The 19,156-nt window shown below is 35.1% G+C and overlaps 1 protein-coding gene across 2 annotated transcripts in view; it reads right to left on the bottom strand.

Annotated features, from left to right (window-relative positions):
• Positions 1-7,790: 7,790 nt before the first annotated feature.
• The window catches only part of sand (potassium two pore domain channel sandman), a 46,907-nt gene continuing 35,541 nt past the window's right edge, over positions 7,791-19,156 (bottom strand). Inside the window, exons 6-11 of one of the 2 annotated variants that reach the window (XM_076127950.1) lie at positions 17,883-17,986; positions 15,339-15,451; positions 12,427-12,627; positions 10,904-10,993; positions 10,307-10,436; positions 7,791-7,940 (exon numbers count right to left, since the gene is read on the bottom strand). In XM_076127950.1, the coding sequence (XP_075984065.1) occupies positions 7,872-7,940; positions 10,307-10,436; positions 10,904-10,993; positions 12,427-12,627; positions 15,339-15,451; positions 17,883-17,986 (707 nt within the window). In that variant the 3' untranslated portion in view covers positions 7,791-7,871. The remainder of the gene's footprint in view (positions 7,941-10,306; positions 10,437-10,903; positions 10,994-12,426; positions 12,628-15,338; positions 15,452-17,882; positions 17,987-19,156) is intronic. The other variant, XM_076127951.1, reaches the window with a different exon arrangement.

Raw genomic sequence — 19,156 nt, forward strand, 5'->3', positions numbered from 1 at the left:
TATAGCAAGATAATTTATGGTAAAGAGCAGTTAAATTGAATGAAAGTCGCATCGGTCGTGTCGACTACTGCTTTAGTAGTAGGTATATAACCCTATGTTACCGAAAATAGTTAGCCTAAGTTTGATTCTCGGACTTTTACCATCTTTATCCAGCATTTCATAAGGATCTGTTAAGCCGTGAAAGCTATACAGGTGCAGACAAACAGACAGACAGACTGACAGATTTATAAGATTAGAATAGAGTTACGGATTTTTAATGTCAATACAAGTTATCTTCTTATGCGAGTTTTACGTTTATTGAATAACCGTATACTATGTGAGTTATCCTAAACATAATTATTAATTCGTTCGTTTGTGGTCAAAAAAGAAAATGATCGCTAAACTCGTACCTTTCTTTTCACTCTAGACTATTAAACATAAGAAATGAGAAAGTTTTAACAGTGCACTTTACGTTCTGAACAAAAACTCTTTGTAATAAATACTCTCCCATTTTCCAACTAGAGGTTTTAAACTTTAATGTTCCTGATTCATTTTTAAATTTTCTTTTTTTAGAAAAGTTAATTTATCTACATAAACTAGAGATTTTTTTTTGTTGAAAAGGACAACTCCCGCACTAAGAATTGCTCTTGTGTCGCGGGGACTCTTACAAACATATAAATTCTATCACATAATAATCATGCAACGCGAAGGTTTAAAAGATATCAGATTGTAACATAGAGAAAATACTAGACAAAAATCCCTACCCCAGGCAAGACTATTTTAACCCGGCAAAAAAAGCTACTTAGCTGATATTCGACTACAAAGGTTAGCGAAACCACTTCAATATGCAAGAGTTTGTTTACAATACACTGTGATCTACTTCACTACTGATGGATCTTAAGACCACAACGGATTAATGTGTTGGCGGATGACTAGGCGAAAATTTAGGCGCAAAACCGATGGCTTTACGTGCTCTTCAAAGCACCATATACACATACCATATCTGCGCCCACAATTTCTTAGCATCAGGCAAAAAGGCTGACATTTTGACAGAAACATTGAGGAATTATATTTTGAAAGGACCCGGGATTCAAACCTGAGAGGTAACGCTGCACTTACATACACTACCAAGGTGCCACAGAGGCAACAAAAAATATGGCTACATTAACTTTATAAATTAAACCGAAACTTTTATTAGTACCATTTCCTACTTCCAAGAAACTTTACATTAAAAAATCTTGAACTGAAACTAGAAATAGCTCGCTATTCTCATAATGACGAAAGTTTTTAACCGACCAAAACGTATAGGGAGTACGGCGGAGTAATCGCCAAGTTCTCAACTAACCTCTTTAATTTGTGCGAGCAATTCGAGTGAGTAGCAAAGTTTATAGCACACCCTCTTATAGTTGGGCTATAAAACTAGCGAGAAGGACATTTTATATTTAAATGTGCACCACTTTTATGGGTCTCTCGCTATAGTTTTAAGAAGGGTATAAAGTTTGAGGCAATCGTCGCGATAAAAGGTTTACAACACACGTAAAATAGTGATAGCCGATGGATGTTTAGATAAGCTTAGATAGATGTTCTCACACCTTACTGTCAGTATAGGAAGGATAATTTGAAGCCGTATTCTTTTATACTATCGGAAAAGCCACATGGCAATGAAGTTAAAGTTTACATATATAATACCACGGTTTGTTACACTGGAAGGTTTAGGCAGAGGTGTATGAAAAACTCCTACGTTTATAAACAATGCTAGTCTATAGACGAGCCTATTGCCAATAACCGGATACGTTACCAAACTCCTGGCTACTATTAAAGAATATTCTAAAACAAATTAGTAAATATCATCAGTACAGATACACTACCGACTGCGCCACAGAGGAAGTAGGATGTAGAATAATATTAATTGATTTTAATTCACAATTTTAACAAACAAAATAAAGACAATTCACAGGTTTTGTAGCTTAAAGTAAATTTAGCTTTTCAAAAGAATATTATTTTAATAAAAGATCTTATATCTCTCATTTTTTATAGTGACTATAAAAACTGTTTTCATAGCCCCAAAGCAGACTAATGCATTCAAGTACACCTAACGCAAGCAAAAAGCGTGGCACATAAACTTTGCACTATGCACTATGCACTATGCACTGCCAGTGCACGGTTCTGTTCGTGAATTAAAGCGACGGCGACATGTTGCAGAATTTCGTCACAACTTACTTAATTCGTTAAGGAAGGCGTTTGAGGCGGTTTTCAACGCTAATGAGATGTCGTTGTTTTTGGATAGAGAATTTTGTAATATTTTGGTGTTTTGATGTAACTATGCATGTGATAAACATACTTTTATACCTACTTCTAAACACATACTTAGGTATACAGATAAACTAGCGGCCCGCTCCGGCTTCGCTCGGTTGAAACAGTTATTCTACAAAAAAAACCTATACAAATTTAATACTTACATAAACCTTCCTCTTGAATCACCTTATGGATTAAAAAAAATCATCCGCATCAAAATCTGTTCTGTAGTTTTAAAGATCAAAGCATACATATATACAGATATAGGGACAGACGCAGGAAGCGAATTTGCTTTGTACTATGTCGTAATTTACAACCTGGCTCAGGAAACATACTCGTGCTCATCATAAAAATAATTGTCCCGAGTGGAAATCGAACCTACCACACACGGCGCTGCAGCTATTGCGGAGAGATGACCACGCTAACCGGTGGCTGAACATGCGCTATAAATAAATAAATAACTTCAGAAAATATAAGGTATGGAAGCCGTTGAAAAGTAAATAATCCCTTTAATTGATATCACATGGGCATCTACAAAGTTATCTAAAATCCTATTATTTTATACTGTTCTTATTCTTTCATATTTTAAACTTTTTGAAGATTTTCTTATTTATGCCTATGTAAATGTCACAGTTGAGAAGAAAAACAATTTCTGAAGATAAAAGGATTATATGTGTAAACTAACAGACTTACTTTTATGTGTATCTAAGGTCAATGCACTCTAATGTCAATGAATTTGAGGGTATTGCACGCAAAACATGTTTTCTCTGTAGTTTCAAAATAATAAAACATAAACATCAACAGTGGTTTGTTTTCAAATACATTGTCAAGACAAATATTTTCAAAAGAACAAGATTAATTGTCAATTTTAAAAGAGAATTGTGATTTTACACAAAACATTTTCATTTTATTTAATGAAAGAGAGCAGTGATAGCCGAGTGGTATAAGTTGACACCTCCCACACCAGTGGTCGCAGGTTCGAATCCGAGGCAACACACCAATGACTTTTCGAAGTTATGTGTGTATTAGAAATAATTATCACATGCTCCAACGGTGAAGGAAAACATCGTGAGGAAACCTTGCATGCCTAAAAATTTGTTTAATACATTTATTGAGGGCATGCAAAGTCCCCAACCCGCACTTGGCCAGCGTGGTGGACTTAAGGCCTAACCCCTCCCTCATTACGGGAGGAGACCCTTGCCCAGCAGTGGGACAGTAATGGGTTAAATTTATTTATTTATTTATTTAATGAAAGAGAGATTGCTCTTTAAGACTATTTTTGGTTAAATATCAAATACATTTTTTTAAACATTTCAAATTGTTTTCGAAAACTACAACCAGTTACTATTCGTCTTTTAACAAATATTGTCCCCTTAATTTTTGTTCGAAAGTTTAATTTACCTACGTACTTACGTAGGTATCTTATTGCAATTACGTAAATAAATTTAAAATAGCCTCAAAAACGAGACGTTATCAAACTCCGGACTACCATTAAAAATACTAATAGTTCTTTGCCTGACCGAGGTGCCGAACCCAGGACTAATATTTACTCCTACACTATCGACCGCGCCACAGAGGACGTCACAAACTATTAATTTAGAAATCATACCCCCACAATCTCATAAAGCCTCTCATACTAAACGGTTGAACAAGTTCTCACTAGTTCAGACAAAGCACTAGGACAGGTCTTCATCTCACTACACTCACAATATCTACGTGAAGCACTTGCACTGTGAGTGGAGTGCATTTTTAACCACCTAATGTCTGTAAGTGGTGGCCGACCGCTAAAGGCTTACTCACATTAGAGCCTGCTGCAAATAATGTACCTACCTAATTTCTTTTCGTCATAAACATTTGAGCACACACGTTATTGTTTTAAATAGTTATTTATCTTCTCCGACATTGTACCTACTGTAGCGACTTGAACATTTATGATTTGCAGTTTTTACTATTAATATATTATGTCTTCTCAAATCGACAAATGTGTTGGTAACCGACTAATTGGGTATAACAAATTACGTTTTTTAGAAGACAACTTTAAAAATACACTTTCCTTAAACATGTAGTTCTTTATCGAAGAGCAAAGCGTAAACTAAACATTGAGATAATACCTACGTAGTTTATTTCCTGGAGATTTCAGACTACGAAAACGAAAAAAGGACGTAGATCTATATAATAATATGTTCATTTTACTTTGTCGTAATTCTAATAATTATGTTTCGTTTTTATAGATTACATACGTAAAAATGTTTCTAATAGTTATATCACAAAATATTGTAAAATGTGACATCATTCTTAGAGAAATGTTTGTCACATTTTACAAAGACGAACATTTCTTAGTTACAAGAAATTTAAACTTCCTCTAACATATACTCCCCCTAAGGCCGTTTTTTACACCCAAGTACCTGCACATTGTAAAGTGCACTCGTACAATTTCTTAGCAAATCTCGCTTTATTGTTCGTAGGAGATTAGAGACGGCATTACTGCGGTCCCGTACGTGATGTGGGTAATTGGATATTGTTGCAAGTGCTTTTGTTTTGGTACCTGAAGGTAAATGAATGGAAGCTGTAATGGATGGTGAACAATGGTGTGTTGTAGTACGGGTAGTACATTAGTTATTGTATGTGTTTGATGTATTAAAGGTACGGGAGTGGAAACTGTAAATTATGTAGGTATCTATACATTTCTCGTTTAAGAGTTTTTAGCTATGTAAGGATGTAAAACCGTCTATTTTAATTAAGTAGAGAACCTTAGCATGTAAGATTATCATATTTTTAATGATCATTATAATTATTATGCTATGCTTATGATAGTTGAAACAAAGTACCTAGTACAATCAGCTGCGTGAGCCTGCGGGTCACTGACCTCAATTTCTTAAACGTCTGCCAACCTTGCAGAAAAGGCCTTACCGGAAAAAGTACCTAGATATTTATAAAGTAATACAGGAGCTACGCAACGTTACTATAACTGCATTTAATAATATTGCAAAAAATTGAAGTTTATGTTCTAAGTAATACAAGTACCTACCTACCTAGTAGCTAACATGGCATCGTTCCTTCAAAGTATGTTCAAGTCATGTGACAAACAAAACAAATTTGGCAATTGAAGATATTAAAGTGTTACACATAGTAAACAATAAAATAATACAATCAAATCAGTATCACTCTGTAAAATCATTCATTCATACGCATCATCCCGCCATGACAACAAATTATTACTTACCTTTATGCTGGCGCAGTGGCGGCAACGAAGCGCGGCAAGCTCGCGAATCGGCGCCGGCGCGTCTCGATCCTGTGACGACACTGACACTTCACACCTACCTACTTACGAGTTATTATCACTTATTAATCATCACTAATCACTTCAAGCACTCGTCTAGGTTAAAGCAATGAAATTTAAGAAAGTCGACCTGTTTAATATCGATTACTTATATCGGAGGGCAATGCACAATTATTTAAATTTCGACCGGCCTAATACAAATAGCCATCTTGCCGAAAACGTGTTATCGATGTTGCATATTACCGCACTTCTTTGCTAATTACAAATTTCCCGAATAATTAAACAAATATATCGTGTAAACACCGCGAAAACAACACAGACACTCACTACCTTATAATGAATTGATAAACCATCAGTAACACTATGGCGTCCATAAAACTGGCTACTTCCTAATTATTAAAATGTCTTTAACACACAAAACAGTATTACAATTTAATGACACTAAAAACTAAAACAAAAGCAAAAATTGCGCTATTTTTGGGAAAGAAGATTAGTTTGAATTAAAATTTATTACGCGCGGGACATCCGATGTATGTCAAGGGCACACCGTTTGCGCGGCACTGATTCACTGATCAATTAGCGGGAAGATCAAAGCGGAGTGGCAACGTCGCGTGCGCCGCCCGCCCTTTAGCCGTTGCGTCGCTTTTGAAAGAGAGGTTTTCCTTCTTTTTTTTTGTGAATGCGTTTTTTTATTTTTGGTTTTTTATTAGTATTTAAATATCAAATAACTTGTGAGTCGTAAACGAATTTTATGCTAAAATTGATAACGTACGTTTTTAAAGTAAATTAATAATTCGGTAATTGAGCGCTTGATTTCTAGTCAAATCAGTTTCTTTTTTATAATGTTTACATATTTTACTATAGGTAGTGACGTCACAGTTACGTGTTTGTACCAAATGAGAGTCTAATAAAATGTTTTATTCTGTAATAACAAAATAAAATTTTAGATGAACCTTTTAAGAGTAAAAGTTTAATAATTTTTCGTTTATCCAGTCAACTATCAAATTAATAATAATATTACGTAGCCCAGCGCGCTTCCCACCTTTATTATTTTTTATGTTATCGTTTATTTATAATGCTGTTAATAATTATTATTTTTAAGTTGAGATCATAATATATTAGTTATCATATTTTATTATATTACACAAAGGACGTAAAACAAATTTAAACAGCCCGAGCGAGGTCATTGATCCCCGCGCCGCCAGCTGATAGCGCGACGTAGGGCGCTTGGCGCCGAGTCGCTGTGGCATTGTGAGAGTGCGAGCTTGTAATTCCAAAATGCAAAGGGATTCTCGGGATTGGTTACTATATTGATTAGGTTACCATTATACATATAGTAGGATTACTATCCTACTAATATTATACTATTAATGCGAAACTTTGTAAGTATTGATGGATGTAGGTATATTTGTTCCGTTTTAACGAAAAAAATACTGGACGAATTTGAATGAAATTTGCTACACTGATAATTTGTTGGTCTTTGCTATGAGGAAAAGTCGTGATATAATGTATGTATAATAGTTTATAGCCTAGCTTACAGGATACTTTTTACCCCGATAAATATTTTCACGCGCACGCAGTTGCGAGTAGAATCCAGTCTTATTTTACACGAGTATGAGCAGTCTCCTTCCAAAATATCACCCTATATTAAACTAAAATAACAATATGCTTCAAAAACTCTCTCCTAAAAGTTGCGCAATAATTTTATGGCGCGGATACAACAGCGAGATTCTTGTGTGGAGGAATTATCAACTATGTGTTAAACATCTTGATTGAAATAGTTCACAACTGGGTGAAACATTCATATTTGTGAACTCGAAAGTTTACAATGTTTTGGAGCTTTGCTAAGAATTATAATTGAATTACAGCCAGTTTTTTCATTAAATTATACTATTGATATAAAACGAAAGTTTGTGAGAATGGATACTGCGACAGATACATACCTATATCAAATCAAAGAATCAATATCAAAACAACTGCACGTTTGACGCAGTGGTTAACGTGGTCACCTCGCCGTAACAATCATAGCGCCGCGTGTGATGGGTTCGAATCCAACCCGGGACAAAATATTTGTGTGATGAGCACGAATATCTGTTCTGAGCCTGGTTATTAATTTATCTATATAAGTATGTATTTAGAAGTATATCATTTTGTTTATCAGTTATCCGGTTACTATAGTACTGTGTGAGTTGTCCATTGATAATAATATGATTTTAAATAAACCATGTAATTAATAAACGTAGCAAATAAGTCTTTATTAAGTTAAACATATAAAATCGTATACTATCCTATATACATTATGTACAGAGTAGTGACGTCATCTCTTGCACCGGCTTAGACGCTTGAACGCGCGTTTTAGACCCGCGATGTAGTGCAGCACTTGTTCCTGTAACGAAAAAAACACTGTATTTAGACTCATAATGTAAATACATAGAATAAGTTTGTTAGTTTGTTTTGTTGAATATTCGTATGTCGTTGATGACTAGGAAAGAAAAAGGACTACTTTCTTAGTAGTAGGAAATCCTGGTACATTCCTAGGTCGAAATACTATAATACAGAATCAAGAGTTTGACATTTAAAATCAACTTATAAAAATATCTTGATTGTCCCGGTTCTCAATAATTGATTTGAAATTGGACGACTAAAAAGTAAAAATGTTGGTATGTCGTCAACTTAACAATTGTTTTTATAATATTTTGTCTGATTGAAAACTGTGCAGTGCCAGATTCATTTTGTTTTTACAAAACACGAATAAAATACAATGTGACATATTATACCTACTCGTAAAAAACGTGCACAAAATAAAATATATTATTCTAAATAACAGGTGTGATCTTAATTTTTAATTAACGTATAAAACAATCTTGGCACTAAGTGTTGCCAGAATAAATAAAACATGTTCTTAATAAAATAAAACAAATATAAAAATTAACAGCCTAGTTGTAAAAATAAGACATTTCATGAATGAATTTAAACAGCTCAAGTAATAAAAAGTCTGTTGAATGGTCATAAACTTATACACAATAGACTGAAAACATCTACATAAAATATTATAGAACTTTACTGTAAGGAACATCGCTCATTACGACAAAAGTTTCGACAAAAATTCAACTATACAGTAGCCCGATTCTCAACGCTATCGAGTATCAACAACCGGCCAGCTATCGAATTATTTTATGTGAAAATCTACTCAGCGCCTCTAGCGGACGTCGTAGAAACTATTTTGGGCAGTACATTTTAACTGTCAAACTCTCGATACTCGATGGTTCGAATCGTCGGGAATTGAGCTCCAGTAGACATTAATTTATACAGAAAATCAAGGCCTGTAGTGTATTTTAAAAGATTTCATATGGCGAAGCTTCATTTCCACGACTAATCTTTATTTGTAGGCCAAGGTGTTTCATACACCGACGTTTCACCCTTTACTATGTTAGGTTTATAACGAAGGATGAGTCATATATCGGGCACGTTGCCAAAGTCGCAAAGATTGGAAGCAATAGATTTTTGTACAATTTAAAATCGTTATTAAATGACAAATGTGTCGGAGCGAAAGTGCCACACTGAGCAACGCGCCTTACTCTGCAGCGCAGATAAAATCTAGTGTCTTCTCGGAACTTTTATTACGAAATCTGTGAGACAATCTCTCGAAAGAACACTAAAATTAGTGGCGGAATTTGTCGCGCCAAGTTTAATGTTTATGAGAACAGGTGGCGCTGTAAAACCGAGCTTGTATGAAGGTTTTTGTGAGATAAATGTGTGGTAACTGGGGCTTTTCCTTGGTTGAAATATTAGGGCATTGTTATTATTTTATTTTGCTTTATTCACATTCATACATCTTATCGTTTTCCGACTCCTTTTGTCATGTAAATTACCTTTAAAATTTGTAAATCTGTATTGATGTAAGAGAAGTACAAACAGAAAACCACAGTTTTACATTTAAATGTATTTTAAGAAATGTGTGATATCAAAGTTTGAGAATATTTAAAATATGAGGCTCATTTGTAAAAGGATTATATGAATTGAATTATTTAGAAAACTTTTGTGATTTGTAGATATGATCTCTACTAATAGAAAACCATTTGTTTTAGAGTAAAGTACATTAATATAATTGAAAGCGCATTTTTATTATTTTATTTTGTAATTTTTTATGATTATTCGGCAAATACGTCGCTACTTATTATTCCACAAAGTATCATTGTTACATGTGTATGTTGGTCTGTGCGCGATAAACTCAACATCTTCCGAACGGATTTTCATGCGGTTTTGGCCTATAGATAGAGTGGTTCTTTACCTTTTTCTAGTAGTTTTAAATGTCAATCTTGCTGCAAAAGTTAACATGACAAAATTGACGGACGCCATTGTTGTTACGTCCCTCTCCTTCGCGTTTACGGCAAATTCAAACACACAAACTTTTTATACATACATGCATACATACATCTATACTAATATTATAAAGCTGAAGAGTCTGTTTGTTTGTTTGTTTATTTGTTTGTTCGAACGCGCTAATCTCAGGATAGAGAGGCTCAGATAGCCCATTTATTGAGAAAGGCTATAGGCTATATATCACCACGCTACGACCAAATGGAGTAGAGTAGCAATAATAAATGTTACAAAAACGGGGACAATTTTGACCCATTCTCTCTTATGTGAAGCAAGCGAAGTTGCGCGGGTCAGCTAGTACATAATATCACGCCTTTTTCCCATAGGGGTGGGCTATTTGACGTGAGCTATATTTAAGTAGACAATACAGACCTGCATAAGATTGAAGCACATGGCGACGAGCGCCATGCCCAGCATGAGGTACAGCGAGCACACGATGAACGAGGTCTCGATGCGCGGCGTGTACACGCGCTCGCCCGGCACGAAGTCACCGAACCCGATACTGAATGAAAAACATAATTTATTATAAAACCGTATAATATATAGACATATTATATAGTACATTTTTATCATATAGCCTAGGTACTAGGTACATAATTGACAGGGGTTATAATGTAGAATTAGTAAAAGTTATAACTAATCCAAGATGTTGGACTAGAGTACTGTAGTTAATTTTTATTTTTTCTATCATGCGTGATCATTCTATAGATGGGTAGCCACTTAATGGTATTTGAATTATACACCTCCGTTATTAGGAAGCACGTGTAAGCCGGCTCGGGTTTAATTTATGGTACAGTGGTAGTGAACGCTATAACTTTTTAGAAGTCTTGGATTAACGTATCGAAATTGATATTGCGACATGGAACTCAATTTATAAACTTCAAGTAAATCTGTCGGCTGTCGTCTGCTGACTCCTGCGCCGTCTATTTTAGTGAACTACAAGAGTGTATGCATTCATACTATACATACCTGCTAAGTGATATGAAGCAGAAGTAGGCTCCATCCAGCTGGTCCCACTTCTCCCACATACCGAAGATCATTGAGCCGAACATTATGTAACTGAAATATGAGAAAAAAACCTTTTAAACAGAAAATAAGGAAAGAGGCCTACTTATACTACTATTAACTAGTTAAAAATACTGTTATGAGCCTTTACTGTCCCACTGCTGGGTAAGGGACTCTTCCCAACCGAAAGAGAGGTTAGAGATAAAAAAGAATGAATTAATTGTTAAAATCTTTTAGGACTATAGCAATTTATTTGAAGGTAAAGCTTAAATTTGGTTTATTTAAACCCACTATCTTAGGAACTACTGCTCCTATTAAGAAAACTAAAAAGAAGTAAAAATAAATTAATAAAATTGTAAAAATAGCAAATTTTTATCTTATCTAAAATGCTACACGAGCGATCCCACGATGTTACTCTTATTACATAACTAGTTACAATGTACTTGACACTATGACGTAACTATGTTTAGTCAAGACAATAATCTTAAGCTGCCCTAAATAGCCCTAAGTAATACCTGTCTCTAGACCTAAAACCTTTGAAATATCAACTACATTTTCCTTCAACGAAAAGTGACTTAAAATGACTTTAAATATAAAACAGGTTTCTATTTCAAAATAAGCTCTAATTACAAGTCATTTATCTAGATATTCTAGACGTTTCGAGAATAACATTATTGTTATTTAATGGAAAATTAAGGCTATTAGGGGAAGAAAACATTTCAGTAATTTACTGAAAGCTGTTGAAGTATCTTTGTAATATCATTCCTGGAAAGATCTTGTTTTAACTGTCTATTTTTGTTTTTAATTTAAAATCTAGCTATTTAGTAATTTCAGACTTTTTTTTAATATATTACGCTAGAAGTTCTGAAGGGTTCATTCGGATCTATTAGAATTTAGGGTATTTTGTGATTATTAGTAGTCTACAGTTTGAAAGAAATTACACTATGAACTATCATTATCACATTTATCGCACTAAGTCTAACCGTTTTCAAGTTGTCAAAAAATTTCATGACGATTTTTTTATTATTCAAATACCTTTGTCCTGACTTATTTATCGAAGATCTGTTCACTGAACAAATTTTAACACTGAACTGTTATCAACGACATTAGTACAAGAAGTCACCATAATGTTTTTTGTAAATTAAGAGTCACGGACTTCAAGGCACCTTATTACCAAACTACACTCCTCAAGGATGACTTATCCCCGCAAAAATAACAAACCACTAATCTGAAGTATTTTTTTTAAAGAAAACTCCCGTACTAAGAATTGCTCTTGTGTCGCGGGGACTTTTACAAACATACAAACAACGGACACAAAGTGCATCCAGACCCGAAACAATTACTTGTGGATCGCACAAATAATTGTTCCTCGTGGGAATCAAACCCCGCGACCTCCCGACGCAATGGTAACGGCGTGGTGACCTAAAGCACTGCGCCATGGAGGTTTTAAATATAAAAATTATATAAAAATATTTAAACTAACTCACCCCACCATAATAGACACACACACACTAATAGGAACAGTAATAGTCTGTGCATCAAACGTGACGTAGCTGAAGTCGGAGGAAGCTGCGCTCTCCGCCTGATGAGGGACTGGCTCCGACCAGCCCCGGACGCGAGGGTCTGGCGCTCGGTACCGCGCGTCGTGGGGCTGTGGCATTGACACGCTGCGGAGGTAGTCTGGTCTTCTGGAAAGAGGAAAGTTGGATGAATATAGCGACAAATTGGTTGGTTTCATATTATTCCACCTTTTGTAAAGCCTTAGCTGAAGCACAGCATAGCCCTACGGTTTCGGTACCTAATTGTTTGTTAGTACCTACTTTGTACACAATCGTATCTATACTAATATTATGAAGCTGAAGAGTTTGTTTGTTTGTTTGTTTGTTTGTTTGAACGCGCTAATCTCGGGAGCTACTGGTCCGATTTGAAAAATTCTTTCAGTGTTAGATAGCCCATTTATCGAGGAAGGCTATAGGCTATATATCATCACGCTACGACCAATAGGAGCGGAGTACCAGTGAAAAATGTTACAAAAACGGGGAAAATTATGATTCTCTTATGTGACGCAAGCGAAGTTGCGCGGGTCAGCTAGTAAAATATATTTTTTAAAATGTTTTGTACGCATGTGATTTAAATAATTGTTTCAGTGAACTAAATAACCCAAATACGAATATTGCCATTTTTTAGATTTTCATAAGAAGACTCGTTGCATACTTCGATGCGATTATAAAAAAATCAGGTAAAAATAAGGTCCACTGACATATATTATGTGATAGGAAAGGAATTACTTTTCGTGTCTGTTATTTATAAACTTCAGTCTAGGAGCTGTCATTTATAAACTTGATTTAACAGTATCATAAACTAGATTGAAAATACATTGATAAGTCCTAAATCTTCAGTGTATCTATTAAATACATATTATTGTATCATTATATTAGTAAGTTTACTGAGAATTGTTTATACAATTAGTATTAGCGGTTATACCGAACAGAGCCGGGAACGTTGACCATCGGCTGAAGATGACGAAGTGTGCCAATGCCATTACAAGCTTATTGCTAAGACTTCCAGGATTCTGTCTCTATAGCAGTGGAGAGCGATTTGTAGAATTGATAGTTATTTTTGTGCAGTGAAATGTATTTAGGTTATTTAAATGAAGTCTCACTGATAATTTAAAAACACTTAACTGTGTTGCAAATTTCAACACGTATTTTCGATCTTTTGATTAAACTATCGTAGGCCAGGTGAGTAACTTGGTGCCTAAAATAATAACATAAATAGTCTAGTATGACAGCAAAAATGTTACTAAAAGCAAAATAAGCATTCAATTTATTAGACAACAAATAAGTTGATTAACTTTAAGACAAACTCCACAACATAAGGCGCGAAACATAAAAATGTTAACAGTACTTTCACTAGTCTGTTTAAAAATAATAATGAATAATATACTAAATTAATGTCCCACTTTTGGGCAAGGGTCTCCTCCCGTAATGATTTCGCGCTTAGTATAACATCCGATGACCGTGTGTGACTTGTACAAATATATTTCTGCAACTTTTTATTTTCTGCGGAATCTGTACAAACAAATCGCTATCCGCTTGTCGCTGTCCGCTAGCATCGACACCAATGCTCTACACTGTAGATTAATTCGCTTTTGGAACTAGGCCCCGAGTAGATTGGTGGGAGATTAAAGCGTCGGCTGTTATGTCCTGTTTAAGTGAAGGGTTCAGGTTCGACACTAGTAATTGACTTCACCTAGACGCTATTTGTTCATCTTAATAGGATTTTGTATTGCTTTTGTTAATTAGTTTGGTATTTAGGGGTTTATTTTTATTTGAAGATACGGATCTTAGAATAAAAAGGTGCAGTAGTAGAGTAATAATTACAGTTTTCGTATCTGTGAATTGTACGGTAAGAAAAATAATAGTAAGTAAAGTCTAGGAATAGATTTTTCTATACAAGTTAGGTCAACAAACTTTTAAATAAATTTGACATAAAATTAATTGTTATTTTAAACAAATTAAGTCCACAACCCGCACTTGGCCAGCGTGAAAGACTCAAGACCCAAATACCTCCCTCATTACGAGAGTAGACCATTGCCCAACCGTGGGACATTAATGTGCTAAATTAATTTATACTGGAGATGCGTATACATGAGTTTTTTTTTCATCATATTACATATTCTACATTACAAATCTGCAGTAAATAATAAATGACAATTAACATCACCTCGTTAATCAGAGAAAGCAAGCAAGATGGCTTATCGTAAATCCCCAAGGAACTCCATTTCACGATCCAATAGATTTTACACTCAAATACACTAGTTGTCGCATCAAGTAATACAAGTTTCTACGGAAATCCTTGAATGATACAGCCATAGCTAGTTGCATTCGAGTTCAGTAAACATTTAGAGGTAAAATTATACTAGATTTGAATTTGTATAGAGCAAATCTACTTTTCATGGTTAATTCATACTTAAACTGCCTCTGTGGCGTGGTCGGTAGTGTATGCGACTGCCGTGCGAGAGGTCTCGAGTTCTAATCCTGGGTCGAGCCAAAAAGTCTCTTTTAAGATTTTCTGATTAGATTTTTTTAGAAATTGACCGGAGTTAGGAATTTGAGGTCGAAGACCTCCATGCCTCAGAAAGCACGTAAAGCTGTCGGTCATGCGCCTAACCTCTCACTGGTCGTATACCACCGGGTTATGAGAGCAAAGGAATAGAGAGTGTACCTGTGTATTATACCGGCTGTTGTTAGTTAAGGTATCAGTCGTTAAGGTATATCAAAAATCTTCAGGTGGCTTAAATTACTTTCACACTGAGTTCACCATTAGATACCTAAGCATATGATTCAGAAATATTTACCTTGTAACTAGTACTTAGTGTATGAATCAAGGGTATTACCTGGCATATCCTCGTGGACACCGTTCATCCAGCTCCAGCGTGTCTTGTGACTCAGAGCGACGTGTTCTCCACGCCTGTGGCCGCTCTATACTCTCTGCTTCACTTAGCTCGAACTGGAAAACGGAATGTGATGAGTATTTTAGTATAGAATAAGGTTTTTTTGAATAAGTGATTGTTTTTAGGGGTATACGAATATCGTAATAAAGTGACTTTTTGACTTTCGTTACCAAATGGCTGAGTTGATTTAGCTGAAAGATTAATGGTGCCGGATCATGACAATATTTCAATGAAAGTCTTATTTTCATGACAATATTTCAAGGAAAGTCTTTAATTGTCATGACAATATTTCAAATAAAGTCTTTTAATTTTATAATTTGTAACTTTATGCCAAGAGATGTCTACAGAAAAGGAGTTTATATATCTATCTTCATTTCTCAAAGCAGTTCGAACAGGACAGGTCTATTAAACTGAACTAAATTACTCTGTCAAACATTGTGTTCCTTCTAGGACAAAACAATAGCTTTTTCCACCCAGACTCAAACCCGGTATCCTGCAATTTAAAATCTCATGATCTACCAAATTAACCACAAAGTCAGTTCATTAATATAATCTGAAATTCAGTGATACAAGCTTACGTAAAGCCCTAGCGGCAAAACTGCTACAAAAGGTCGAGTAGACAACCCTAATTATGAAAATTAAGCGCAACCCTAACCTTTTTCATATTAACGGTAGTGATAAGGATAATTATCTAGACCAAATATCTAGGGAATAGACTTAGTTATGTTTCAGCCTGGATTACATCCTAAGTCATAATTAGTAGGGTATTATGTTAAAAACTAGATTTTATGACTTACTAGGGAAAGTGGCTACTTGATTACGATCGAAACAAGGTACAATTTCGGTTAAAGTGGGAAGGATGGCTTAAAACTAAGTGGCCGAATGGCAGAAATATGAGTGTGAAGTGCATGGACATCGATTCCCGGGCAGAGCAAAGTGCTGTTGGTATTTTCTACAGTACCTATGAATATTAGGATACTTCTCTAAAACAGTGCAGAGACTGGAAAGCTGTCCGGTATATGACTAACATTTTTATTGGCGAAATATAGGTGCAAGAAGTGTATTAAATATTTTTTAGGCAAACACTTTTCATCACGATGTTCCTTTACCGTTAAAGTAAGTGATAATTATTTCTAATACACATATAACTTCAAAAAGTCATCGGTGTTGCCTCGGGTTTGAACCGTCGACCACTAGCGTGGGAGGTCGGTGACTATGTTTTATTTTTGTTTTTCTATGTATATGTTACTGTAAAAGCCCGACCTGTGGTAAATCCTAAGATTTTCCGGTAAAACCTAAGATTTACCAACTCTCAATGGTAAAAGTCCGAACAAGCCAGAGTTTAAAAACTATGTTACGATATATAAAAAAATCCTTCTTCATAACTATGTTTATAACTATTTCACGGTGTAATTATATACTGTGACATTGTTATAAAGAAGGAGTTTTGGGCATAGCGACATGGGTAGGTTAGGTTAGAAGGCTAAGGTGGGAGCGAGCGAAGCGAAGCTCCCACCTTAGCCTTCGTGGTTATTTTTTTTTAACCACCCAGAAGGAGGAGCCCCGCGAAGCGGGGCTCCGGCGACATCTCGATATCATCAAGTGAATATAGGTAAAAGTTCGAAATAAAATAATTATTCGGACTTTTACCATTGCCAGTTGGTAAATCTTAGGTTATACCGGAAAATCTTAGGATTTACCACCGTTCGGGCTTTTACAGTAACATATATACTTCACCCATTTTTTGAAACACGATACTATGCACAAAATAACACCCTTTCATCACATAATCAATAAACATGACTCCTACATCTATTCCTATCAACGTACAACGTTATTGTCCATCAAGTTCTATCAGTTCGCACTAAACAGCACAGACAGATGAACAAACAGTTCAACTGGAGATAGATTGATATTGACAAGACTTGTGGATAGCTGCACTTAATGATTGGCAAACTATCAGGAAATCAAGATTGAAGGTGCTAGGAATAATTCAAGAGGTGGATTGTCGTACTAATATTATAAATGCGAAAGTTTGTATGTATGTATAGATGTTTGTTACTCTTTCACGGAAATACTACTGAACCGATTATGATGAAATTTAGTATAAAGGTAGATAAAGAGCCAGAATAACACTACTTTTTATCCCGGAGTTCCCGAGGGATCGGGATTTACACGGGAAGAATTTCCACATTGACGAAGTTGCGGGCGGCCTCTAGTAAACAATATTTAAGAAATTAGTAAAACTCGTTTGTGTAGACAGAACAGAAGAAAGTTTATGATTGAGTTAAACAAGCGGGTAAAGAAGAAATAGAATACTTCTTTTTTGAAAGCTTCTTCCTTGAAGAACAGTTGGCAAAATGTAGCAAATTAAAAGTTCAATTTTTTAACAAGGTGTGACCATCGGGTGATTTAATGTGAGAAGTGAAAAAATGAATTAAAGTCGGGTTCATAGGTTAGTAGGTGTTATTGAATAAAACTTTTTACCTGTGGTCGTAACCTGGCCACTCGTCTCCTGGTGAACCCTGGACATCCTCTGCAGAGACAGATCAGTGCGTAGATGCACTTGAACCAACGCGCCAGCAGCTCGCCTAATAACATACAAATATTGATCATGCTTAAGAACACGTATCAACTTCGCGTAATTTTAAGTTTTATTGCACTCTTCATAATCCTTACAAAAGTCCTAATATTTGGCAGAAGATAAAGACTATATAGATGTTTTTGTTGAATCTTTTCTGACTTAGTGAAGGAATTAGTAATTTTAACGACTATCAGAAGTGTCAACATTTGGCCTAAATAAATGAATGATTTAATTCTTTCAGCCGTATAAGAGACACAAACAAACAAACATAATATTTTATTAGTTCGAATAAATAACATTTATGTTCCCCGAATAACAAGTATGAACACGTTTAAATATAAAAAATAACAGCACCGAGTATTTTTTTGTTAAAATGGTGCGATATATACAAAATTGCAACGAGTTTTCGTCGAAATGGTCTATTATACACGTATTTTATTTAATTATACTGCAAATTATTATTCGATTAAACTCCAAATGAAGTTATAAAAAAGAGTTATCAGGAATGAGCTTGTTTTATAAAACGCTACTTAATTTCTCCCACGATTGTTGGTATTACCACAAAACAGCTAAATTATCTAAACACGTATCAAATAAATTATACTGAGGAACTTTTATTATGTTTTAGAGACCGTACACATTGGCGAAGACGCTGCACGCATAACTAATATAAAGATGCATATTTATTTTGATGATATGACATTAAGTGCGTGCGGCGGTATTTTTAAATTTGACTTGGATAATGTTTTTACCTAAATTACACAAGTCTTTATTGCAAGCGTATTGGTTTAAAATACAGAAAAGTAGCGAAACCGCGTGATTCCATTGGCGTCTAAACTACCATCCTAATAAGACTTTTTCGAAAATTTACCTTAAAACATGGAAAAGTAGAGAATTTGATCTGAGTTTGATCCTTTGATCCCTATCTCTCTCGATGCAAAAATCATCAACATCGATTAAGCTTGAAACCTCAAAGCGTATAAAACAGTAAAACAGACTTTCGCTTTATTATCTCAGACTTTTCTTTTTTCATATTAACACCTAAACTAAGTTATACGCGAGCTAAAACGTTCGGCCGCGCGGTTTTACTGCTTCAACCATAATACGCCAATGTATAAAGTCCCTTCCAGCTACTCGTACGTAGACATAACGACTTCCTTCCTCCGCGGTACAGTCG

The sequence above is a fragment of the Anticarsia gemmatalis genome, chromosome 20 (assembly GCF_050436995.1).
Source record: "Anticarsia gemmatalis isolate Benzon Research Colony breed Stoneville strain chromosome 20, ilAntGemm2 primary, whole genome shotgun sequence".
In the NCBI taxonomy this organism is placed as follows: Eukaryota; Metazoa; Arthropoda; class Insecta; order Lepidoptera; family Erebidae; genus Anticarsia; species Anticarsia gemmatalis.